Source organism: Lepidochelys olivacea (genome assembly GCF_965140295.1).
Source record: "Lepidochelys olivacea isolate rLepOli2 genome assembly, chromosome: 13".
Taxonomy (NCBI): Eukaryota; Metazoa; Chordata; order Testudines; family Cheloniidae; genus Lepidochelys; species Lepidochelys olivacea.
In genome coordinates, this window is record NC_140423.1 from 12,254,189 (window position 1) to 12,279,969 (window position 25,781).

General features: G+C 43.0%; 1 protein-coding gene across 4 annotated transcripts in view; it reads left to right on the forward strand.

The window, feature by feature from the left end:
- The window catches only part of PMEPA1 (prostate transmembrane protein, androgen induced 1), a 64,507-nt gene that overhangs the window by 33,136 nt on the left and 5,590 nt on the right, over nucleotides 1-25,781 (forward strand). For 3 of the 4 annotated variants that reach the window (XM_084646380.1, XM_084646379.1, XM_084646381.1), the window contains exon 2: nucleotides 24,151-24,305. In XM_084646380.1, coding sequence (XP_084502506.1) covers nucleotides 24,151-24,305 — 155 coding nt within the window. Of the gene's footprint in view, nucleotides 1-11,042; nucleotides 11,136-24,150; nucleotides 24,306-25,781 lie in introns of those variants that run through there. The other variant, XM_084646382.1, reaches the window with a different exon arrangement.

The window sequence follows — 25,781 nt, forward strand, 5'->3', positions numbered from 1 at the left end:
CCACCTGGCTGGACCCTGCACCCTGAACCCCAGCACCCCAAACCCCCTCCTGCACCTCAACCCCCGGCCCCAGGTTGGAACCCCCTCCCGCACCCTAACTCCCTCCCAGAGCCGACATCCCAATCCCCTGCCTCAGCCCTGAGCCCCCTTCTGGAGCCCGCACCCCCCTCCCACATCCTAACCCCCAGCCCTGAGCTCCCTCCCACAACCAAACTCCATCCTGGAGCCCACGCACACACCCCCTCCTGAACCCAAACTTCCTTCTGAAACCTGCACCCCGCTGACCCTCCCGCACCCCAACCCACTGCCCCAGCCCTGAGCCCACTCCTGCACTCCAAACCCCTCATCTCCAGCCTGGAGCCCCCTCACGCACCCTGAACCCCTCATTTCTGGCCCCACCCCAGAACCCACACCCCGAGCCAGAGCCCTCACCCCCTCCCACACCCCAACCCCCTCACCCAGTCCAGTGAAAGTGAGTGAGGGTGGGGGAGGGGAAGAAGGGATGGAGTGAGTGAGGAACTGGGCCTCGGAGAAGGGTCAGGGCCTTGAGGAAGAGGCAGGGCAGGGCAAGGGTGTTTGGTTTTGTGCCATTAGAAAGTTAGCAACCCCAGCCAGTGATTGCATTAGCTTAGTGAAGCGACTTGCGATCCTTCCCAAAAGCTGTACCCCATAACCCCAGTCTGGCTTACCTTGCACTAAAAATTAACCAATTGACTTTGGAATGCAAGCAGGATTTGGCATCTTGATACTCTCTACAGTTCCTGCTGGCTAGAGCACACACGTCATGCATACATACACTGGGCCCAGTCCCATTAACGTCAATGGAAAGAGGTAACTGAGTGTAATGTGAGTCTGATTGGGCCCCCTGCAAATATATATTGGCTCATCATCAGAGCGGCACCAAAAATCTTTGTGACTTTTCACTTTAAAAGAGTAGCTCCGCTGAAGATAGAGGTGATTTCTAAGCACACACACCAAATTTAAAACTGCTTCAAGTTAAAAATGGCACTTTAACCCTTGTAGAAATCATCTCATTTTGAGTAAAATAAAACACCCTTTTGGCCGTGGGTTCAATTCCAACCAGCGAAAGCTTAGCACAGATATAGATGGATAATTTTTGAGATGCATGTTGACCAGTGCTAAAACATCCTTATAAATGGCTTCTAAGGTGCATACGCTACAATAAATGCGATACTTTTGTCTGGTAAGGATTCTGTAACACCTGACCAAATAGGGCACAGGAAGCAATTACGGGCTAATTGCATCTTTGGACAGCAAAACCTGCAATGCATTTAACACTGCTATTCTTATAGGGGAAAATATTAAACTTTTCATAAGGGAAGAAAAGCATCCAGCTCCATTCTTTACTGCTCAGTTTAGTAATTTCTTCCAGATAACCAACACATCTGTGTCAGTGCAATTAAAACAGAAATTCTGTCTAATGAACAGTTGTAGCCCTTGGGCTATTGCAGAATAAGCTGTGAAGTTGGGAACAGTCTTATTAAAATAATAATTAAGCAATGAGTAGTGGGGGGGACACAAATGGGGGTAGAGGGGAATGTTATGGTGCAATAAACAGATAATCCGATTTTGAACTTAAAAGACAACCCCCGCCCCCTTCAATCCTACACTCCACTCATAACTGCCATATGAAGCAGCTAGAATAGAAACTGTGTGTGCATAACTGCCTCCTCTTCAAAACATGTTTTTGATGCCCTTTGTAATGTCTGGCCAGTTTTACCCTATCTTATAATAAAATCAGATCTTTAAAAGTCATAGCCTTACACTTGGGTTTTGCTGAAATTGTTGCCCAGTAGCATTATCTGTCAAGAACATTCATTAATCTCTACTGCATCATAGGCGTTGTAAATCTAATTCAGTTAAGCCAGATCAGATATTTTGCATATTCTTTATAAATATTTCGGCTCTCAAACAGATGATAAAACTGGGGTGGAAGGGGGAGATGGTTCTTGTATTGGCTGAGCTTTTAACTTTCTGTGCTTCTCCCAGAAAATTGTCCTTTGTCAGTAAAAATGGTTTAGACACCCATTCGATTTGCATTAAGTTGCCTTTTGCCCTTAAGAGGAGAGGATGATGTCCATTCATGTTGCATCTCAGGGAAGGTAGACCAGTTGCTATTACATGAAGTGTAATTTATGTATTTTTAAGCCTGCAGCTTTCAAGGCAACGTTCAGGTTTTCTTTTTTATTTATATATGTTGATGCATTTCGTAGTTAACCCTTTATATAGAAAGACTTCCCATTCTAAATCACTCTTTCATGTTCTTGTGGATCACCTAACACTTGGAGCTGGGCTTTAAGTACATTAACATCCGTATTAAAGATTCTTTTGCCAAACAAAGATGTATACATCTCTAGTTAATAAAAACAAATGCCAGCCAAATTCCATTGGAAAGATCTATTGGAATGGTTTTGATGGGCTATAGATCGAAGAGCTGTAGGTGGGGTTTTTTTGTTTGTTTGGGGGTTTTTTTTGCTTTTTAAATGTTGGTTATGAACTCAAGTGATTACTAACTATTTTCATTTTAATTCCATCTGATAAATGGTTTCAGATGCAGAAAGCAATACTGCATCTTTAAATGGCTACTCTGTCTGTGCATCTCACAGGACTTTAAATGCCCTTTGTTGTCACAGTCTAGACAGGATGCAGGCAGAATATTTGATATGTTATAACTTATAAGGCAAAGATTTGACAAGGTTGAACTAATTTACCAGCTTATTTAAAACTGAATTTCAAAATATTTCCCCCTGCAAACAGTCGTCTTTTTTTCGTTTTATTTTTTTTTTTTTTTGAGAAGTTAGTGCAGTACGTTAAACTGCTTAGACTCAGAGAGGAGACGTTAGCTTACTGCAGCATGCAGTACTTTAATTGCCCTTTTTATGACTGTCTAGACATCATGCAGATGCATGTTTGTGGTGAGAAGACATTTCCCCCTCTGGTTATATGATAGTCTGAAACCTTTACATTCGCTATCTTTTTACTCCCCAATCCTGGAATGTATGGTTTTCCCACAAATTATTTTACTTTCTTTTTTTCTTTTTTAAGGGGCACTTCACTCTCCTTTTTGTTTTCTGCCTTTATTATATGTTTTCTTGCAAGTGCTAACATTTTTCTGGGAGAATACAGGTAGGTAGGACGAGTATCTCTCGGAGTTGCATAGGCAGATCACATTACAAAAGCCATGATTATATTTGATATATATTATTTGTGTGCGTTCACATTGCGGTAAGAAGAATACAGCTCGGTAGGCCAGGTTTAAGAATGAAAATATCAGCACAGTTTGAATGGGTTTGTGGTTTTAGTTATGCAAATTAGGTGCATTAATTAACCCGTTGCTATAGCTACTACTTTATTGTTAAACAGTGGAAAAGGGACAAGCTGTGTCCATGGATAATCCTCCCCTCTGCCCACCCCCATCAAACTCTTACACCAGAGCCAAACTGCAATGTAAACTGCTATTCCCTGCACTCCCCTGAAATTCTCAGGGTCACTGTGTTTACCTATACCACAGGCATGCCCACTGTGGAAGGGGAGGGAGCAGAGCTAGCCATCCACTGCTGCAACCAGACTTAAAAAACCACGAGAGCCAAAAGCACATCAGGATATTTAGGTCCCTACAAAGCTGATTAGAAGCCAAGCTAAAATCACATCTGGGAAGAGTGGGAAGGGGGGTGGGGGGATAGGCAAGAGCAGAGAATGAAAGAGGGTCTCTTTCCCCATCCCCTTGTCCTTGTGAAAACCTATTGTTGGTGTTGACCTCACTGAATAGCTGTAAATTTTCCACTGCAACCCCGTCGTCCATCTACCTTCTGGTTCCTACGTGCAGGGTGGGAGAGGTCTCCGCTGGAAGGGGGCGGGGAGCAGATGTCTCATGAGGATTTCAAACTAATCCCGCTTCTGCTGTAGTGACCAAAGCATATACTAAATAGAAATAGATTTCTGATTGTTTCAAATCATCTTTGTGGCTGGAAAAGGAACAGGGGAATGGTCTTTGGATTAGTGAAAAACAGATTTCTTCTTTTTAAAAAAAATACATAAACACCAGCGCTTGCTCCAGAAGTTAGTTAGCCCTCAGGCAGTGGCCATAATTGTAATGGAAATAAGTTTATTACCCTCTCCTCCCTAATTTTACCAGGCCCATGATATTCCTCCTCGTCTACTCCCCCGCCTCAGGCACTCAAGCCAATTTGAGACTAGAACTATAATACTGAAATGGCGAAATTCAGATCAATTTCAGATTTTTGTGTGTGTTTGGGATTTTTTTTCTAGTAAATTTTATGGCTTCAGTTGACATTTGCCTTACTTGACAGAAGCAACTGCCTTGTGATGTGTCTCTGGCTTATAAACAAAAGTGACCAAACCAGGCAAGGGGCACAAAAGTAGAGGAAATAAGAAAATGTAAAGATGTTCTTTTGGTTACTGCATTGGACTAGGAGGAGATCTGGCTTCAAATCCAACCACGTCCCTATGCATGACTTTGGGCAAGTCACTTTGTCTCTCTGTGCCTTGCTTCCCCATGTGTAAAATGGAGTAATAGCATTTCCTCTCTCTCATGCTTTGACTTGCCTACATAGTTCCCTGTCCTGCAAATACTTTGCTTCCCAAGGAGTCCCATTAGAGTCCATAGAACCTAATGAACTATTAGAATCAGTAAGATGACCAGCCTGAGTAAGGTTTCAGTGGTAGCACAAAAAAAACGAGGAATCCTTTTGGCACCTTAGAGACTAACAAATTAACATGTGTAAAAAAAGGTTACACATGTGCCTAAGTGTTTGCAGGACTGGGACGTTCACCTGTAATATCTTCAAGGCAGGGACTGTATTTTTGGTGTGTTTGCGATACCTAGCATAATTGGGACTCAGATTTCAGTCAGGGCTTCTGTAATACAATAATAATATAACCCTGGGCTGTAATGGGACTGTTGTCTAAATAATGAAAATGGGATAGGGAAAGGCATGATCAGCAGACTGTCGCATGAAGAACCTCTTCCTTGGTCACAGCAGATACAATGTTGCAAAACTGGCTTTGTAGTGCATCCCGTGCCAAGTTCTGAGCTGTCAGGTAATGAAGCAAAGCACCAGTGAGAGTGAGATGTTATCAAATATTATTGTCTTAGGCTAGCAGTGTAACTGTGTGTATATGTACAGGGATCATTATTTATTTGTATCACAGAGCCCAGCTGAGACTAGGGTCCCATTGTGCTTAGTGGTGTACCTGCACATAGTGAGAGATCATCCCTGCCCCAAAGAGTTTGTAACCTAACACTATGTCTACCCTACAAAGATAAGTTTCAGAGTAACAGCCGTGTTAGTCTGTATTCGCAAAAAGAAAAGGAGTACTTGTGGCACCTTAGAGACTAACCAATTTATTTGAGCATGAGCTTTCGTGAGCTACAGCTCACTTCATCGGATGCATGCCGTGGAAACTGCAGCAGACTTTATTTATACACAGAGAATATGAAAAAATACCTCCTCCCACCCCACTGTCCTGCTGGTAATAGCTTATCTAAAGTGATCATCAGGTGGGCCATTTCCAGCACAAATCCAGGTTTTCTCACCCTCCACCCCCCCACACAAATTCACTCTCCTGCTGGTGATAGCCCATCCAAAGTGACAACTCTTTACACAATGTGCATGATAATAAAGTTGGGCCATTTCCTGCACAAATCCAGGTTCTCTCACCCCCCTCCCAAAAACCACACACACAAACTCACTATCCTGCTGGTAATAGCTCATCCAAAGTGACCATTCTCCCTACAATGTGCATAATTAAGGTGGGATAAATCGACCTATGTTAGGTTGATGTACAGCCACTGCATTAAGTACTGGGGTGGCTGATGTCCACACTACCCTCTTTCTGTCGGTGATATGTGTCCTCACAAGGAGTGCTTTCACTGACTGAGGAGGGCAGTGTGGGGGACTGAGAGCCAGGGCTCACAGCTCCACTCAGCTGCCCCCCTGGGGCTTCTCGCTTCCCTGCTCCCAGCTGGGAGCAGAGAGGGCAGTCACCTGGGGCTTCTCGCCTCCGACAGGGAGATCCGCATCCAGAGTACAGTTGTTGCCATGCTCCCAGTGGCCTCCCCGGGAGGCAGCAGAGGGAGCCCAAGATGGGAGCCTGGGTGGCAGGCCTACTTGGAGCAGAGAACGGGCAGCAGCCTGGCTCCCGAAGGGGGAGCCAGCTTTCTTGTCAATTTCACGGCTGCAGCCAAACTGTGAAATTGACAAGAATGACAGCCAACAAGTAAGGAATGCAATGTCTATGCAGACACTGTGTTGCCTTAACTACACTGACATAAGCCCTCCACCTCTCATTGAGGTGGTTTTATTATGTCGGCATAGCAGGGAGGTTACATCGGCGAAGGAGCATTTCAGTGTGTACACCTCTACTGTTTTATTGACAAAAGCTGACTTTTGTCGAAAACACCTGTGTAGTGTAGACAAGGCCTGAGACAGATTGTGACTCTCCTATGCATATTGGTGAAGTTACTCATGCAAGTAGTCTCACTGTGCCCCATGTACAGTAACTACTGACTAGTACAGGTAAGATCCTGAATAGTCCACAAATCCTAAGTAGACAAGTCAAACAAAGTGCTGGGGGAGAGGCAATATTATGGAGAAGCTGAGGCAAAAAAGGATTAATTGATTTGTCAGGGGTCACACAGAAAGCCAGAAACTGAACCCAGTTCTTCGGATGCCCAGGTCACAGCCTGACCCACAAGACACTCATTCCTTGGGGTAGGGGGGTGTATGTAGGTATATAGAATACACACGTAATTTTCCCTTTATTTCATTATTCCTTCTCCATATTCAAAACTTCAGAACATACATAACTTAACCTGCTTTGGTGTGATATTTCTGACAATGGCTCAAATGTATATTCTGCAGTAGCTTTTCAATAGCAGCAGGAAACAGAGCCAGTTACTATCCTACAGAAAACAATCTATAGTGCCCCTACCAGAGGGGATGTAGACTTTCACAAGTAAGTGTGGAACTGCATGCGAAAAGTCCTGTGAACACCAGCCAGCTCTCCAGTACGGTGACAGACAGAGCTTAAAAGAAGATGGGAGTGGAAACCTATTCCATCTAATTGCTGTTAGTTTTCTGGGGAGGTGGCAAAGCTCTCTCTGGAAGAGGTTCACTCTCCTCAGAGAGTCCCTAGCTGACAATTTGGTGAAACAGATGTGGGCAGCAACAAACATCTATTTCTATAACTAGAAACAAATTTGGTAATTGCCTCTTTCAACAGGACTTGCTCAAGCAGGAAATGAAATTCCTAAACGGCAGTTAGCAAAAATATTTATAGCTAAGTTCGTAAATGAGATGTGCTCTTTTGTCATGAGTTTCTGATGGCTGGGGGGAAAAACCTGTCCAGCAACAAACCACATATTGATCCAGAGTGTTTCCAGTGTACATGGGACTATTCTGTCTTGTTTTAATAGAAGTTTAAAGCACTCCTGGCTAACCAAAGCATCTTTTTTGTCTTTCAGAGTGTATATATACAGGGCTTGATTTCTGATATTTACACCAATGTAAAGCCATTGGTTTGTGTGGAGTTGCTCCTGATTGATGCCAGTGTGATTGGCACAGTCTCTCTGACTTTCTTGACCCTCTGTACAGGGCCTCATGCAAAACTGGAAGCCTGGGGGTTATTGTTGTCTTTTGGTCAAGGGTGGAGTTGGGGTCTGACTTTTCTCTCTTTGGACAGGAGAGGTGGGTGGGTGCTGAGAGATCATGCCATAAAGCTTCAGCTGTTAATTATTGCTGTTGCTAAGGAGAATAAAAGGGGGAATTCAGCAACTCAGTGGGCTTTGTTTCTGGTACTTGAGCAGCCATCTAGCTGTGGTAGCTTGTAGAGTTGACAAGGGATGGTTTTTGCTTACTCTTTGGCCAGTAATGGCTAGAGGAGGGGGTTGAAAGTTTGGATAAAGTGTAGTCGGTCTATAAGTATAAAATCAGATTCTGAATTTAAAAAGTAAAATGACCATCTCTGCTCTTGGAAATAGCTTCCAAAATGTGGTACACAAACTCTGGTTCTTCCATAAACTCCAATGGGCTTTGGAGGAGTCTCTCTGTGCATAAAATATGTTGGTTCAAAAGACTTCATGGGGGGAAACTGGGCAAAAAAGGGAGTTAATCTTTAAAAGTGTCTCACTGTCCTAAGGGATTGCCATTTAGTTCATATACTCTCTCCACAACTCCTATAACACTGGTTAGTCTCTTCCCTGTCTCCATTGCTTCCTCCTTCCCCCCGTCCCCCCAACCCCATGTAATGAACCTCTCCCAACACAGTGCTGGAATTACTTGTTGCCAACTTTCTTTCTTTCTTTTTTTCTTTTTTTACAATTACTTTAAAACAAAAGGTGACCCAACTGAAAAATTTGCTGATTTTTTAACATTAATGATCATAAAGCTTCAAGTAAGTGGTAAGGATTGTCAAATCAATCCTTCTCAGTTCCTGGGAGCTTTGGCTTTGAACTTGACGGACTCTTATTCCTTAAGGCTGTGTCTGTGCTAGCTTGGGTAAACTCCCATCTTAGCACTATAACTAGCAGAAGTGCGACACAGTTGTGTATTAGGGCAATAGTCAGAGCAGGTCTAGATGATGCTGTGGCAAAAATGCCTAAGGCCCATCTACACTGATGTTGCCACTGTTGCTGTCACTGGCAATCATGAAATGAGGGTGATTTTCTCCAAAAAGGCTAGGTCCTAAGAACTCACGGCCATACTTTGTCTGTGACTCAGGTAACCGATGACGCTTCCTTATCCAGTCTGATAAATGAAAAACTGAGCTGTATTAAAGTGCAGTTATGGTCTGAGAATTGACGCGGAGGGTGACATCTTGGTGCTTCATCTTTCTTGAGCAACGATTTCTGTTGCAAGCTAGCTCCCTTTCTGAGTCAGTGTGATTTGTTACTCCTTACCCCCAGTGCTACAGTTCTCAAGCTGGAATCAGTATGTCGTGCGGCGTTATTTCCGCTTTGTACAACACAGTTGACCATGTTGACCTGGGAAATATAATGTAGCTATTAAGTGTGCTGGGGATGCATGAAGCAGAACTGAATCAAACTCACTCTTCCATAGTTATGTACCTAGTTCTACAGTGCTGGCTATTATGGGCGTGATTTCAGTCTCATTTATGTCCATGTTTTTTGCCAGTATAACTCTGTTGAAATTGAGATAGTAACTCCTGCAATGTATGTGAGAGCAGGATGGGGTCCTTTATTCTTTTTTTCACTATTTTCTATCATGCATTGTTGACAGATGTACTGAGCTGATGTTATTTGGAAGGTAAACAGACAAATCTGTGCAGTAACAACCAGATGCCATGTTTGACGGTCCATATTTTCTCACAATGACCATCCTCCTGATGTGCAAGTGATAAACTAGAGAAATGTACCATCTTAGTGTTTGCCCTTTCTTCCCATCCTCTCCAGCTTTGGTAGCAAGAACATTAGAGTCTCCCTAAAATGTGGTGTTTGGGATCTGGTGAGTGCAGTATCTATAAACCAGGAGCTGGATTCTGTGCTGTGCCACCTTTGGGCAACCGCTGAGTTCTGGCTCTTGTAAGGGCTGAAACAGCTCCCAGCATAAGTTAGAGCAGCTTCAAGGACAGCAGGCCTCTTACACTGGGGAAAGTGCAAGGCTGTTCATGTCAACCCAATGCTGCCCCTCTGCCAGGGGAATTCTCCCCTCTTCTTGTGTTCCTATGTGGGTGGAGGAGCAGGAATTGGCCCCTACGTTCTCCTTTGGATAATCAAGGCATCGCAGGTAGTCCAAAAGGCAGTTGTTACACACAAGTTAAAAGCTGTATTCCTAACTGTTAATATTAGACTTTTTTGTAAATCTTTTTTTGGATCACCAACAAAACTCCTAGGGACGTGTATTCAAACTCTCTGCTCTGTCTGGAAAAACAGGTGTCCAAGGTCTGGCCATGTTGCTTGACTCGTGTAACACTACAGCATTACGCCAGATACTCATGTATCTGTGGCCCTGCAGCTTGTCTCAGCTCTTCTTACTCAAGAAGATTGTCTGTTTGAGTCTTGCCTTCAAAGAGGTGCTGCTTGTTCCTAAATCTCCCAGGAGCTCTAGTCTTTCCATGATTTAGGCACTGCTGCCTCAAACAGCAATAGGGCATCTTCTGATGTTGCCAACAAGACTTTGGCCAACATAAACCTTACTGTTCACTCACCCCGTGTGTGTCTGGCTTTAGAGCATGAGGTACAGGGAGGGCAGGCTTTATTTTGTTTGATTGTTTTCTACTGAAGTGATTAAGTCTCTATTTGGGCAGATCCTGATTTTTCAGGGCATGCCAAGTGCTGGGAGGCTGTCAGCTCTTCGTGGCAAGAACTGAACTCCTGTTTATCTTTGTACAACACCTAGCAAAACGGTGCTGTGGTCCAAACTGAGGCCTCTGGGCACTACTTCAGTACAAATAACAGGCATGCTTTGAAACTCAATGACAGAGGAAGGAAGTTGTCTGACTGTATCTGGCCATGCGCGTCAACAGCTGACAGACAGACATGATGGGGTATCTTCTTTCTCCCCTTCCCGTTCTCCTTTTCAATAACCAGCACTTGATTTTCATGGCTTCTGAGCACCCATATCTCCTTCTGGCTCCCACTGGAGTTTGGGTGCTGAGCCCTGCTGAAGATCAGGTCCGTAAGTTCTGGTGAAAGGCAGCATCTCTGGCTGCCCTGCAGCGATAGATTGTGGGCCTGAGGCTTCAATGCCAAACCTTTAATTGGCTTGTTCTTTGGGAAACTGCACATGCAGCAGTGTCTCCCTTCAAGTGCAGGAGATGGGTGGGTCCTCCAGGCAGCTGGCCCAAAAGTAGGCTACGTTACAGAAAGCTACAATATTATTAAAGCAATCCAAAGGCTTGAATAGTGAAAAGCATTTCCTACTGAAACCGGGATACACAGGGCTCGTGCTCTTCCCTCTTTCCAAGAGCTGCTTTTCATTTTCTCTCGCAGGTTCTGTGGGGCATCTTGTTCAAAAGTCCTGCAAGTCACCACACAGGCTTGAGTTGACTCTCCTGTTATTGATGGCGGCCCAGTGTTCTGTATGTCCAGCATCCTACTGTGTCTCCTTCCCTTTCCCCATCAAGCCTATCAGGTACAGAATTATGGAAGCTAGAAATGGGGGAGGAGTGCATGGAGACCTATTGGCGCAAAATCCAAAATGGGGGTGCACAACGCTATATGGTGAACACCATCTAATGTAGGCATCTTCTCTCTCTCCTTCCCACTACTTTTCTTATATCGTTAACACCCGAACCTGTCGTAAAGTCAAAACCTTGCATTGTCTTTGTATTTCCTTTACAGCTGGTTCTACAAACTGGCACTGCCATCAGGGACTACAAGGAATCTGTTCAAGCAAAAGATGCCCCGGGCGGGGGGAAGCATGAAAGGATTAGAAAACCAGGATGAAAATAGAAATTAGGATTGTGCACATAACCGTTACATTTTCTTTGTGAGTCACATTGTTCGGGCAGCCGTTTGGCTGTTGGAGGTGTTAATGGAAAATCGGAAAACAACACATGATCAAAAGTACCCACCATGGATTACTGAACCTCTTTTTATTAATTCTTCCAGCTACTTCTGTCTTGCTTGGAAAGTGTGTGTGTGTGTGCGTGCGTGCACACACACTCCCTGTTCCGAGACCAAGAAAATATTTTTAAAACTCCATTTGGGAGAGTGGGACCTTTAAACCCATATAAGTTGACGTTTAGTTTCCAGAGATTGTAGAGGAAGTTGAAGTGTGTGGCCAAATGTATCACAGTGCCGCCACTTTTAGAAAATAATGGTAGATTGCAGCTTTATTGTAGTCAGCAATTCACTTCAGATTGTATAAGCTTCAGAACACACTCCTCAACCTCATTGTGTTTCCTCAAACCTATTTTAGATGTAGGAGAGGACAGTGTATTTTTGTTGAATTGAAAAGATATTACACAATCAGAGTATTATTGTTTTAAGTGAATTCTCCTCCTGATGTGAGATGGCATTTCACACCAACTTGCCTAAATTCTGCTAGAAGTCCTACCCTATTCTCTTACTTCACTGAGCAAAGTCACATTCATAAAGTGAGACTTCACAAATAGTTGCAAATGGTTTATGAAGGAGTAACACAGGACACCTAGATTCTATTCCCAGATCTGCTACTGTCTCATTATGTGACCATGGGCAAGTCCCTTAACTTCTCTGTGCCTCATTTTCCCAGTTCTGCCAAAAAGTGTCTACAAAGTTGGATTGGTATTCAAAGTGCAACAAGACCCTTGTATGCAATGCACTATGCAAGGGAAAAACGTTGCATAAAGGTCTTCAGTGCACAGAAGTAAAACTTCTCCATTCAGTATTTCTGCGGTATGCTTGCATCTTTGAGCAGGATTCTGTTTTTTTGAGCCACTGGGTGAGATTTTTAAGAGGGCTCCAAAGGCTTCTCACCTCAATCACAGGGAGTCATTCCAGTGTGGCTGACAGCGGTGTCTCCCATGACAGGTTACACTCTAGCTGCTAACCTAGTTTAGAGTCAATTAAGTCCCTAAAAGATTGTTAGCTCCTCTCTCCCCTCCCACTGTCAACCATGTCTGTTTCATGAATTCACATAACCCTTCTTATACCTCTTAGACCAGTGGTGGGCAACTTGTGGCCCACAGACCACACGAGGCCCGCCAGGGTAATCCGCTGGCGGGACAGGCCGCGAGGCAGTTTGTTTACAATGACCGTCTGCAGTCACAGCCGTCCGCCTGCATTATCTCCAGCAGTGCTGTGGCTAAGGGAAAAGGATGTTGAAACTGACTGGAATTAAATTCTATCAACATCTTTAAATATGAACATCCTCAAACTACCCACTGTGAAAAAAAGTCCTCAGTCCCCTGTCTTCTGAAAACTATTCTGATGCTCAGGAGGATGTTACTCAAATTGCCCCTTAGTTCATTTTCAAGAGGCACATTTTAAATCTGTTAATCTTCCTATAGCATTTACTGAGCACTGGTAGTCAGGCAACAGGAATCTTTTTGCACAAAAGATATCCTGTTCAGTATCCCAGTGTAGCTTCAGTATCCCAGTGTAGCTAGCTACAACAGTTATTTGAAATACCTTAGACAAATTCAGAATCCAAGGCAAATAAATGTACAATGCCGGAAATAGTTCTTTAGCCATTCCACTAATTTCTTGGGGCCCATTTCTCTGAACATTTTGTCCCATTTCTTGAACTTCTTAATTAAAAAATAATACCCTATTTTCAGAGGAAACTGGCCTCTTTGAGAGGTGAAAGCTTTCATGTGTTGATTTGCAAACAGCCATTTTATCAATCTTACTGGAAAAGAAACCGGTCCAGGAACACCTACCAATTTATCCCTCCTGTAACTCTAAGTCGAGTTCCATGTCTGTACACTCTTTCTTCCCCTTAGTACTCAACAGGAGAGTCCCTTATCACTTATGTAGAACATGACCAAATCAAGATAAAACCAAATTCCCCCTTAAGCAAAACCAAGCTAAGTGAAAGAAAACCTACTCAATACTTCTCCTGAGCAGTGCTGATAATGACATTGGCAGTGCAAGAGGGTGGCTGTGATTCAGAGAAAAACGTTGTTTCCACTGGACTCTAAAACTTGTAATATAATAAAATCTGTGTTCCTTTCAGTCTATTTTCTTCTTTACAGTTTCAGAAATTCTTACTCACTTCCTGTTTCTTTTTTTCTACTAATTTAATTAGCCTTGCGATATAGATTAGCAGTAGATGCTAGTGAATGAAAGCTGCGACTGAGTTTCCATTATAAACGCAGCTTTGGCCACCTCTCTATAACCTGGTGTTAATAACACTGGGGATTTTTTAGAACTTTCCCTGGTATAGACAGGGCTTTTCTTGTTATACCTTCTTCCTGTATTCGCCTCATCACCCAGGACTTTCGACCCCCTTTGCATATTACTCAACAACCACTTTTTATGTTGGTCGCCTGGACGTGTCTGAGGGTCAGAGAGGGCGGGAACTTGACTGAGGGCGCAGTGAAAGAAAGACGTTGAAAAGAGTTGACTTTGTATAGAAACAAGCCAGCCTTTTAGTGGTCGGGTTGTGCCCCCCTCTCTGTACCTAGAGGGACTCACTGTATGTGGATCACCCCATTTCCACCTGGACAAGGGGTACAGTTCCCTCTAGGGCTCTCTTTCTTCCCCCCCCTGCGCCCCCCCCCCCGATGGTGCCCCCTTTTCTGAGATCTGTGCTAGAGGAAAGTAAGGAGTGGAGAGCCTGGGGAGAATGTGGGGAGGGATTCATACTATACTAGCCTGATAGAACTTACCTGCGGAAAATAGAATGACCCTCTTCTGCATAGCCCCCTCCTTGGACCTTCCACAGGCCAGGAGGTTCAACAGTTAGGACAGCACCACTGGAGCCGTGCTACCAGGAGACCATGGAGGTGCTGGGGAAGGGGGTGCAGCTGTAAAGGGGTCCACCCTGATTCCTGAGAGGGGGATTGGGAGTAGGCTGAAACATATTTGACACTCCTTCCACTCCGACCCCTCCCAAACTCTACGGAAAACCTTCCCAATGGGATGATATGGGTTGAGCCTAATGGAGATTTATTCCCCAAAGCAGCATCTTGGACCCTCCTACATTAAATCTGGTGCACAGGTAGGTAGGGAATGGATTACACACAGATACACACCCTAATCTTCTCTTAGTCCTGGTTCAGCACTTATCATGTATGGACAGTGACTTGCTAAAATAATTCAGAACGCCACTGCTTTGATGCTTCCTTTCACAGAGGTCTCTAGTGTCCAGCCAAACTCGCAGTGCATGGGCACAGAGGATGTGAGGCAGCTGCTATTATTTTGGCATTTGTTAGGGTTCAGAGAAAAAGAAGTGCAGACCTGTGGAGTATGTGGGCAAATACTGCCTGAAACGATTATTATAAATGGAAACCTGTTCCGTCATCCGTGACCGGATCCAAGAGAGAGAATTAGCCACGTGGTTTTAGCAGGAAATAGGATGGACGTTTTCTTTCTTTCAGTAACAAAACTCATCAAACCGTTACTCCCTTTTTTTCTTTAATTTATTAACACAAGGAATTAACTTCTCTGAAGAGTAACATCTCTATATAATCTTTACTGCTGCTCTAATGTGTAAATATTTGTCTTGAAAATGACAGTGATAAGTCAGAGCAAAGGACAGAAGAATCTTCTTTCTGACTCACTGCATGGTCTTGTCCAAGCCCTTGAACCTCTCTGCACCTCTGCTTTCCCTGTCTGTAAAGTGGGGATAAGAATACTAACCCGCCTTAGAAGGAAAATAAGGCCTATGTATTAAAGTTTTAAATCTCTCTGCTGTCCTTGGAAGGAGCTATTTTAAATGTTTATGAGGGTGAAAGTATGGCCTTATTTAAGTCAATAACAAAATTCTCATTGACTTCAGTGGGGTCAGGATTTCACCCAGAGCTTTTGCATACATGTGAATTTTGTATGTATAGAATGACACACATAGTTGTTTACATAAAAGTGGTCTTGCACAATCGGAGGCTGACCTGAGCCTGGTTGAAAGCTTGGCCCTAAATCAATGTATCCTGTTCATAAGGGCTTGCCTGCCTCTGATGCCAGCTGCCTCATTATCTCGCTGCTTCCGGAGCAATCATAAAATATCGTTTCAGATGCTCTCTTCAAAGAGTGTTTCATTAAAACCAGAGGTGATGAGTGATCCTCCACTGGTTTTGATGCCAGTCTAGGTAACATCCAAAAGTTCAGGTGCACATCCCAAACCTTCTGGGTTGGAAAATGAGCTGTGAACCTTTAAAAAGTGAGGTTTTCTTACAAGGTGCCTTGTATTTCTGGATTGGATCTGGTGCTTGGACCACCTTTCTTCTGATACTGTGATTGAGCCACCTCCAATCCTGGCAAATACCTAAGAGTGCATGAAATTTATGAAGAAAAGTTTTTAAAACTCAGCAAGAACACACATTTGGGATATGGTTCAGAATCTAGATTGTGGTCTAGATCAGTTCTTTGTATCATCTGAACTGCCCCAGAAACTGATTTAAACAAGGAATTCAAATGACAATATCAAGAGAATTTGGATGAAATGGTAGTCAAAGTAAAAGAAACAAAGCATTAGAGGAATCCATTTCACCAAGACTTCCTTTGACTCTGAATTAATATGCTTAACTTTAAGTCTCACTAAAAACGTTTTTAGTTTCAGCCCAGTTTACCATAGCATGTATGATCTGTGTATTCTTTACCAATTTGTAAAACAAGAAAGTGTAGTTGGATTACTATCTTCTAAATAATTTAGCCCTCCCACCCTCACTCCCTTTTATTGTATGGTATGTAATACACATAATGACTAAAGCTTATGGATAGTAATAGAATTGTTCTGACTTGCAGATTGTATCCAACTGAAAGCAAAGGTCTTACTGGAAAATACTCTTCTGAAAACCACCCTGTACCTTTGTACCTTATAGATTTAGGGTTTTTTTTAATTAGTTCAGCAAAATAGAGGTATATTTTCCATACTTACCTTGTTTCCCTACAGCGGTGGAGTATTGGCGATCAGAAATAAATGGTATAGCAGAAAAGAACAGTTATTGGTATCTATTCTGTATATGGGAACAATAATTGTAAAATAAGGAAATGCATTTTAAATCGTCACATTTCAAATGCATCGCAAATATCATGTGGCAAAGCTGGTTCTGCTTAAAAGCTGAATACTTGCGCCACCTGATACTTGGAAAGAGTAATGATCATTGGTAACGGTATGAATATTAACCCAAATCACTGTCTTCTTTTTAAACAAAATGTAAACCTTTTGTGGATGAAATGCTCAATGGACATAGTATTTGAAATGCTCCTAGCAGCTTTCAGAAAGTTTGTTCCTTTCAATGTCTGGTTCAATTTGATTTTAAATTCTAAAGAACCAGGTCTTCATTCAAATGAGGACTAAATCTTGGCTCTGGTGCTCCTGGAGCCTAGATAAATGAAATGGCTTGCCAGTTGAAAGTCACTCAAATGGGGAGCTGCTGGTCAGAATGACAATGAGTTATCTATCTTCTGCCTTGTCACATAGGGAACAGTTACTAACCAGATTAGATTTTCATACATTTCAGACACTTTCACTTCCTAACACCTTCGTGGGCAGACAGAATTGCAGGCATGACCAAATTTGCACGTGGTTGTTTTTAACCAGGAAGGGAGTAGTTGTTCCTCTTAGCAAGTAGGCAATTTCTTTACAATAGTGGCACCCACACTTGGCAATGCTAAGGGTCCCATTCGCTCTTGGCACACTGTCAAAGTATTACACCAAATTTGTTCACAAATTTAGACAAAAAGTCAAAATAGCTGTGTGTGAAGCTATAACTCTGTGCACTTCTGTCATCTGGGGTACACTGTATAGGCTGTGTTTTTTTGTAGTCCACAAGCTTTGGGAGGCACTTTGGGCTCCTGTGTTTGATTTAATGTAACACTATGATCCATTATGAAACTGTTGTTCAAGGAGAGAACTGGTTTAAGAGGGCAGACTAGTGATAGAAACTTGAATGCACTACTTGATAAGTGATTTCATTTGACCCTAAAATCCATTTCCAGAAATTTGTTAATCTGTAAATATATATCTATATAGTTGCAGAGTGATCACACACTGATCCCAAAACCGGCAATGTCTGTCTAGACAGAAAATATAGAGAAACAGGTTGTCACTTAAATGTGGTGTCTGAACCTGTTAGTTTGAAATGTATTCAGGAGTGAAAATTATGCTAAATTAAATTAAAGTGACCTTACTTTCTATTTGGAAGCCAAATTTGTCCATCTCATAAAGCCTGGTGCATTCATAACACCTCCCTGGGGGGAAATTACAGACAGAAATGGAATGAGGTCTCTTCTAATTGAAAAATGACAATGATTAGGAAGCCAAATACAAAACGAGTGGGGTTTTTTTCTTGGTTTTTTTTTTTTTTTTTTTTTTTTAGGACACCAGCAGAATTATAAATGATATTCTTTGCAGTCCTGTCACCTTCCCCCCCACCCCATCCCTTTTTATTTGCACAGTGGCTGAATTGCATGGTTATTAGATATTTTAGGGTTTATTAATTAGTTTGACTCTAGCTATTTGAATGAAATTTTACTATATAGATCCTGCTTTCCAGGGAGTTTTCACTAGTTTTGAAAATGAAGCACATGAATACAAGTTAAAACAGAAAAAGGGGTTGGTATAAACTTCGATGCTTCAAGTAGATCTGGCCCTTTTGACGCTTGAAAAGAGCAAATTGTGTGGGATATTTTTGTTTTGTTTTGTTTTTCAAAAGGGCGCATGAATGTTCTTCCTATTGTGATACAGCACATCTCAAAATATCTGACTTAGCCACAGGCTCAGATGCTGTGCTGCTCACTGCAGGCTAGAGTTTGGGGGCAGAATGAGACTTGCAGGCATCTCACTGATGCAATCCCCATAGGTAGCAGCTGTGATGGGCGCAATAATGTCCAGACACTTGTGGCTGGTGGTGTCTCTATCACCCTGTCATCTAGACCTGCGCTGAAAGTTGCTGATGCATTGCCCGCATGAGAGGCACATTGATGGCAATGCAACGGTGAGAAATCTTTATTTATAAAACTTAGCAGATCCCTCATAGATAGCACCTGGCTGAGATGCACAAAAGTCTCTAAATTCAGATTCTGATTGCTAGTCCAGTAAAAATCTAGAGTCACTCTTAGTGATTTTTAGGTGCTTAGGAGCCATTTGCTCCCCCATGCAGGCGAAGAGAAATGATCAAGGACATGGGCATAGACATAGGCGCAGGACAGCTGATCCACAGCAGGCGGGAGGTGCTGGGGAGGAGGGGGAGGCTGAGCACCCACTGTTTGTTTTGGGCTTTTTTTGTTTCTTTGTGTTTTCCTGTGGGTGCTCCAGCCCCGGGACACCCACAGAGTGAGCACCGATGGGATATGAAGAAACAATAGCTGAAATGAGACCTATGATACTGCAAAAAATCTGCTTGTAGGATGTTGAGATTACAAAAGTAATTTCCCTCCCAATTAAGAAATTTAAAGTTCTAATTTTTTTTCTAATGTTAGCTTTCCCACACAGCACATATTGTTAAACTAAATTATAAATTTAAACAGCCTAATTCATAATCAAAAGTAGTGAGTGCTATGCGATACACTGTAGAACCAATCCATTTCATCATGTCACCTGCACTCTGCCCACTAATCTACCTCATTTGAGTATTCACTTCTAATATTCCGAACAGCTGCCTTTAAAAGAAAAAGAAAAAACCTTCCCAGAAAGAAATATTTCCTCTTATCTAATAATCATACCATGTTCGAATAATAGCTTTTGGCACCTACGTTGTAATCAGCCAATTAAATTAGTGGCAGACGAGGCAACGTTTGGAACTGGACCAGGGATAGAGTAACAACCTATGTTCCTGACCCTTACACCAACCTTCCCCACGGGGAAAACATCCTTTGTTCAATTCCAGACTCTCCAGTCACGATACTTTTGTGTATGCAAACGCTATTTTATGCAGCTTTTAGAGGACTATAAAACTTGAGGTTGGACTCATGGTAACTAAGAGTTTTACAGGTGGGAGGGATATGAAAAACACTCCCAGATGGCTTTAGCTTTACTTATACCAACAAAATTCCTTAAGCAGTTTAGCAAGACTTGGCTAATTGATGAGTCTCGCACCCATCGTGTGAGAACTTTTTCTTTATAACCAGCTAGTCTTGTTTTTCTTTAGACAGTCTTCAGAATCTTTTGGAGTAGAACCATATCCCTTTCTTAGGTTTTATGAGCCATTTGGTCACTGATATCATTCCTTTCTCTTTCTTTCTAGTCACCAAAACATGTGTCACACTTCATCACTGGCAAAGTTGACTTGCCTCTTTAAAATCCAGCTTTGTGTAAATTATGCGGCAAGCAAAGCATTCCATAATGTGGGACGGTGGTTTATCGAGCTGATATTCTCTGTTACAAATATGTAGGAGAAAAAAGAGGGCTCATCATTATAAAGGTGTGCTGTTGTCTGTGCCCTTCTGCTTTAAAGAGCTGTCATACATCTGCTGAAATGGAGTCACTGAGTAACTTGGGCATTTTGACAAGGGCAGGGTCATTAGAAATGGAATGTTCTTCAGAAGTGCACTGTCTAGACTTTGTGCCAAGCCTTAGTTACAGAAAACACACAGGACTTTTGCTGGGATAGCTCAGAGAGAGCATAAAGAGTTCAGATTGGAGAGGCAGACCAGAACTGCAGCCTGAGTAGCAGACAGTCTTTGTGTCTACTGCAGTTTTAGTTGCTATCTGTACTTTGGCAGATTTTTTGAAATGAGTGTATGGCAAACTCTTGTGAATCCAAGTGCATGTATAATCCCTAGCATGGTACAGGTGCATTCTGAATACCATATTGCTACAGTACCCAGTCATCTTATGTGATCTCCATTTTTCGTCCTGAATAATTGAATGAGGTTCCTTCTCCAGATTTCACATGATTGGTGTCATCTTATAGGGAAAGTAGGGGGGGTGATGAGGATATTTGCTGGAAAGTATATTACACGGTAGCTGGATGTTGAGAGTTTCTAATTAGAACTGATGGAATATGGGAGTTTAGAAAGGCACCTGAGTTTGAAAGGGGTTGTTGCAATATGCTGCCATCTCTTGTAGTCTGGCCACCCAAAGGAAAGTGAACTGGGACACCTCCCCAGTTAGGTCTGTCTCTCCAAACAGCAGCCATTTACAACAGGCCTTTGGATCTGAATAAACATCTCCAGGGAACCTTCTTTTTTTAAAGGGCATTTGGTGTTTCCCAGTGGGCAGAGGACCACAATAGCCCCATTAGGAAACAGAATCTCTCCTCCCAGTTCAGTCTGGCCTTCTGCAATTCTGGTACTCTCGTCTCTCTAAAGAAACACAGACTAGCCCAAAAATGCAGGTCTCCTGCTGCCCGGAAGACATAGATGGCAACCCCCTCTATCCTGCAGACAGGCAGCCATAAATCTGGTTAGTAAAACAAAACAAAAAAAACCCTTGCTCCTATATGAACCTCCTCCTTGTCAGGCGAGGCTGAGGCCTGTGCAGTGCGTGATAGGACTGCCAAATGCAGTCTGCCCTAACTCCACCCTCAAGGCAGCCTGCCTGTCTGCCAAGTGCTTAGAGCTGTCTAGGAAGCAACCAAGCATGCCCAGGGCGATAGCAGTTAACACAAGGACAAGGGGATTGTCTCCCTGTCAGGGTTCCTGTTACCTTTAACCTCTCATGGTTGGAAGGAAACAAAAGGACTCCGGGTATTGGTTTAAAGCCTCTCATCCTTTTGGTCATGCAGGGAGACTTTCTACAAAGGGCCCTTGAATGTTAATGGCAGATATTTAAATGAGGCGGAGGGCCTGTGTGACTGTTTCCCTTCATGGCATTGTGTGGCTTTTTGACATGTATCTCATTGAGGTAGAAAGTGCAGAGCTGCCTTTTCTCTGGAGTGGATTTAAAGACCTCTGTTTATTACGGGCCCCAAAAGAAGCCCCAGCGACAGGCTGCAGCTGTGAACGTGGGTGTTGGGGGACAATATGTGCACTGTATGTTATCCATTCAGTGGAGAGCATTACATCTAGATTCTTGAGACTTTGAAAGGCTCTGGAGGGGAGAGAGAACTCTTTGCTGTCGCTGGGTAAATTTCTCCCGCCATCTCCTTTCCAGCCCTTTTCCATATCCAAGAAGCTCATGCTTGGAAGTTATAGCTTTGTAAAAGTTTGAGAAGGGAGTGTTGGGGGTGGGGGGAATCTAGCAATATAATGCACACATTTTTCTCCAGGGAAGCCTTACCTGAAGTTTTCCCTATGCAGTTGCATTACAAAAAATAAGAAGATTTATAAGAATTCTTAATAGTTTTTTTGAGGCGGGAAATCTATTAGAATTAATCATGTGGGGGTTGTGCCTGGAAGAGATGATTAACTCGCTTTAAACATCCTTCTCTCTCTAGAACCACACATCTCAATCCCAGCGGGGTCAAATAGCCCTTCCTTCTCCCACAGAGTATGCTGCCTGTGTGGTTTTCAGATTAAACCTTAAAAGAGAGTGGTTCTTGGTAGTTGGCATGCTGTGCCCCTCACGATGACATGTGGGCACCTGGTCTGCTTTACTGTTGAAGATCCCATGGCTCCCTTTTTAAGAGAGTGGGGTTTGTCCCTGGGCCTTAGCTAAAACTCCCATTCATCACTGTTTGTGCAGGGTACTGTGAACTGATTTTTCCACTCAGTTGCCTCCTTCCACCCCAGAGGCAGTTGTACTTTCAGTGGTGCTGTAGGTAGCTGGGCTCCAATCCTGAAAAGACCTGCTCTCACGCTTAAATTTAAGCACCCAAGTATTCCCAATGACCACAAGACATACCAAAGTCTTTGAAGGTTGTAAGCACAGTCAGTAGTGTTTTGGGGTGCTTTGGGATGAAAGGTGCTATGGGAAATGTAATATTAAGACTGGTTTGGTGGCAGATACCCCTGCTGCTGCTAAGCAGAGTTAATTCCAAGGTAACTGGCCAGAATTGCCACCTGGACTGTTTTGCTTGACATTTTATTTGCTTTTACTTCACTGCTGCCAGAAGGAAAATGCTCCATTAAAAATATCTGCCTGAGTCAGCAGAAGCCATCCCATCAGATACAGATGTTACTGTGATGCTGTTCTGTTTAGGCGCTCTTACATTTTAATGCAAATTACAGTATCTGTGATAGCGGAGGGCACAGCTTTTGAAAAAGTGGTTTCTTTGGCTTTTCTTGTGGAGGAACAGGTTCTATCTAAGTTGTCTGCACTGTTGGCTTTGCTTTTCCTCCCTTCTTTCCCTTGAAATGGCCCCAGTCTTTACAAATATTGCTGGGGGGAAAACAACTTTCCTGAGATTCCTTCTGCTAATGTAGCCCAGATAGAAAAGCACCAGAGAACAGGTGAGCATCTGTGTTCGGCTGACAGTTAGAGTAACTTCTTGGCCAGCTGTCAGGGAGCTGAGTTGCTCAGGGTGGCTTCCAGGCTCTCCCTGGATGCTGAATACATCTTCTCGGAACTAGGATTGCATGGACATATCGGTCAAACTGTTACATGCTATCTCCGATATCTTCTAGTTCCAGCCAATGCATGCTACAGTCCAAGTGAGGAACAATTTCCTTTGACTTTAGGAGTCATTCCACACCAGTTGCTGTCTAGTGTCCGTCTCTTGTAGACACACTGAAGTTAACTGGTAACCTGTTGAGGCTCTTTGTGCCAGTTCACACCATTCAAGCCCCCACTGTCAGCTAGCTGTGCTGAGCACTGAACTGAATGACATCTGGAGATCTGGTATATTGATGTGGTGGGGAGGGGTGCAGTCAGTGTAGATTCAATGTCTGTCCTCTCATGAAAAGCACAAAGTCTGATCCACTGTGTGTGTTTTTTGGCAGATTAACTGGACCTAGAGAGAGAGACTTGTAGTGTGGATGGGACTGGGAATCGATTCCAAAGTGTTGCAGGCTTGCTGTGACCCCTTGAGCAGGTCTCTATTTATAAACGTGTAAAACAGGGATAATACTCACCCAACTCACAAGGCTGTTAAGGCCTAAATTTAATACAGATCCTCATCTGAATAAGGCCATGTAAATGTTAAGTGTACTGCAAAACCAAACATTTTTTAAAATTGTTTAATTAAGACCGGAAGTATTTGAGGCGTGCCTTCATTAAATAGGGTGACGAGGCATTCAGCACAGAAGTAAAACTTGGACAGCCTGGTTAGTGGAGGCATCTAGCAAACATTTCTGGTAGAGATGGGCCTGAACCCAAACCCCTGGGAGATTTTGAGAAACTTGGTCTCTGGACTCTAGCCTCGCAACTCAAGCCGATAAAGCCAACATCTAGGTATGATTTAGAATAATTTTGTCTTTGCAGATCACGTTTAAAGACAGACCCTCATCTATTATGTATGAGGGCTGTTATTCCTTGGTGCTAGTCATTTCCCTTTTCTGTGTTGCTTGAGTGGAAGCTTGCAGAGAACTTTTGTGTCTGAGAGCTTGAAACATCCATGGAAGCAATTCAGCTGTGCAACTCCTCTAGCTGTGTGGTGGAACTCAGTCTAGGATTTCTTGTGCTGTATTTCATGCTGCTTTCTAAGGTGGCTCAAAATGCATGTCTGTGTTTCTTGCAGCGGAGTTGGAGTTTGTACAGATAATCATAATCGTGGTGGTGATGATGGTGATGGTGGTCGTTATCACATGTCTGCTGAACCACTACAAACTCTCTGCACGATCCTTCATCAACCGGCACAGTCAAGGAAGACGGAGAGATGAGAACCTATCTTCAGTAAGTAACTCCCCCATCTCTGTGTGCATTGCTGTCCAGATGATCAGAAGCTTGTGAAATGTTAAAGGTGAAAGGAGTCCAGTTTGATTGCCTTTGCCCATATAGTAAAGTGCTTGTGCCATTTAGAACCCTACGAACAGGCACCTTCCAAGCAGCTGAATCTTTCAGGTGGTTGGGGTCATGCAGGATTTTGAGTAGAAACTTCAAGTTAGCGTTCTGTGCCTTGAGAACAAAACCACCACATGTCTACAGTGGGACACTTTGCATGAGGGCAAGGACAGCAGCCTTTTTATGCTCTGCAACCTCCAGACCTGCAGCTGTGAATGCATATGCCAATGCCAACTAACTGGCCTGAAGTTAACTCAAAGGGGGTACCACAGCATGGCATGAGGGGGCTATTCCTGTATCCCCCTGAATCTGAAAACACCAGTTATAAACACCTGGATGGGATTCACATTATTGACTCACATAACCCCAAAATACAGCAGTCCTATGGGTATTGCATTGGCCAGGGAGTCCCTAAACTATACTCTTGATTAGAGATGAGGGTGCAAATATCATACAGAATTTACTAGGGTGTTCTGTAGAAGTGGTCCAAAAGCTGCATTATTACCGCTAGAAGAGCAATGTTGTCGAGGTTTTCTTGTCCCATTATTGTAGTGCAGAACACAGAAAACATGGTCAGTCTAACAAAGTGAATTCTTCCTGAAATAATAATGCCTGAAAAGTTCATGGTGCAATTTAAGCTTACTGCTTCTTCCGAACAAAGAGGAAATAAGATTATTTTAATTGTAGTGTTGACACAAATTCAGTCAAAATCCATTCCAATATCATGACAGATATTAGTCACATTGCTTAATGCACAACTGGAAGATGTTCAAACACTATGGTGATGAGAACATTATAAAAACCTACATAGAAAAGAAATAGAATCTTTATTTTTCTTGGCGGCTGCACATGTGATTTTCCACTACTCTTTGTTTGATCTACCATTTAGTACAGCAATAACTTGCATTCATATATTGCATTGCATGCCGAAGGATACCAAAGCTCTTTAACAATAAGAATCTTTCAAACTACCACTGATGTAGAAGGCAGTACATAGCAGCCCTGCTCAGCGGTTTGGGACAGGAAGTGAGGAAGAATACTTCATCCGTTTGAAACTGTTCAGGAGTTTCCATAGGCAGAAAATAAAAATGAATGTCCCCAAATCCATGCAAAATGAAAGTTACTTTTTCCCAATTCACAGGTTTCCACTATAAATCTAAAGCACCAACAGATGTTTAGTTTGTCATGTATGGTGCACCATTCCCATGTATCCAATGTTTCCTACAATCTAGAATCAAATGAAGCTATTCCTTTGAAAACAGGAAACTTGACATTCAAAAGAGTGAGTTCTGGTAAGTCCTCCTTGTGACACCTATTGAAGTGCCCAAAGCATGTAGTAACATGGAACCTGCCTACACTTTCCAGTAT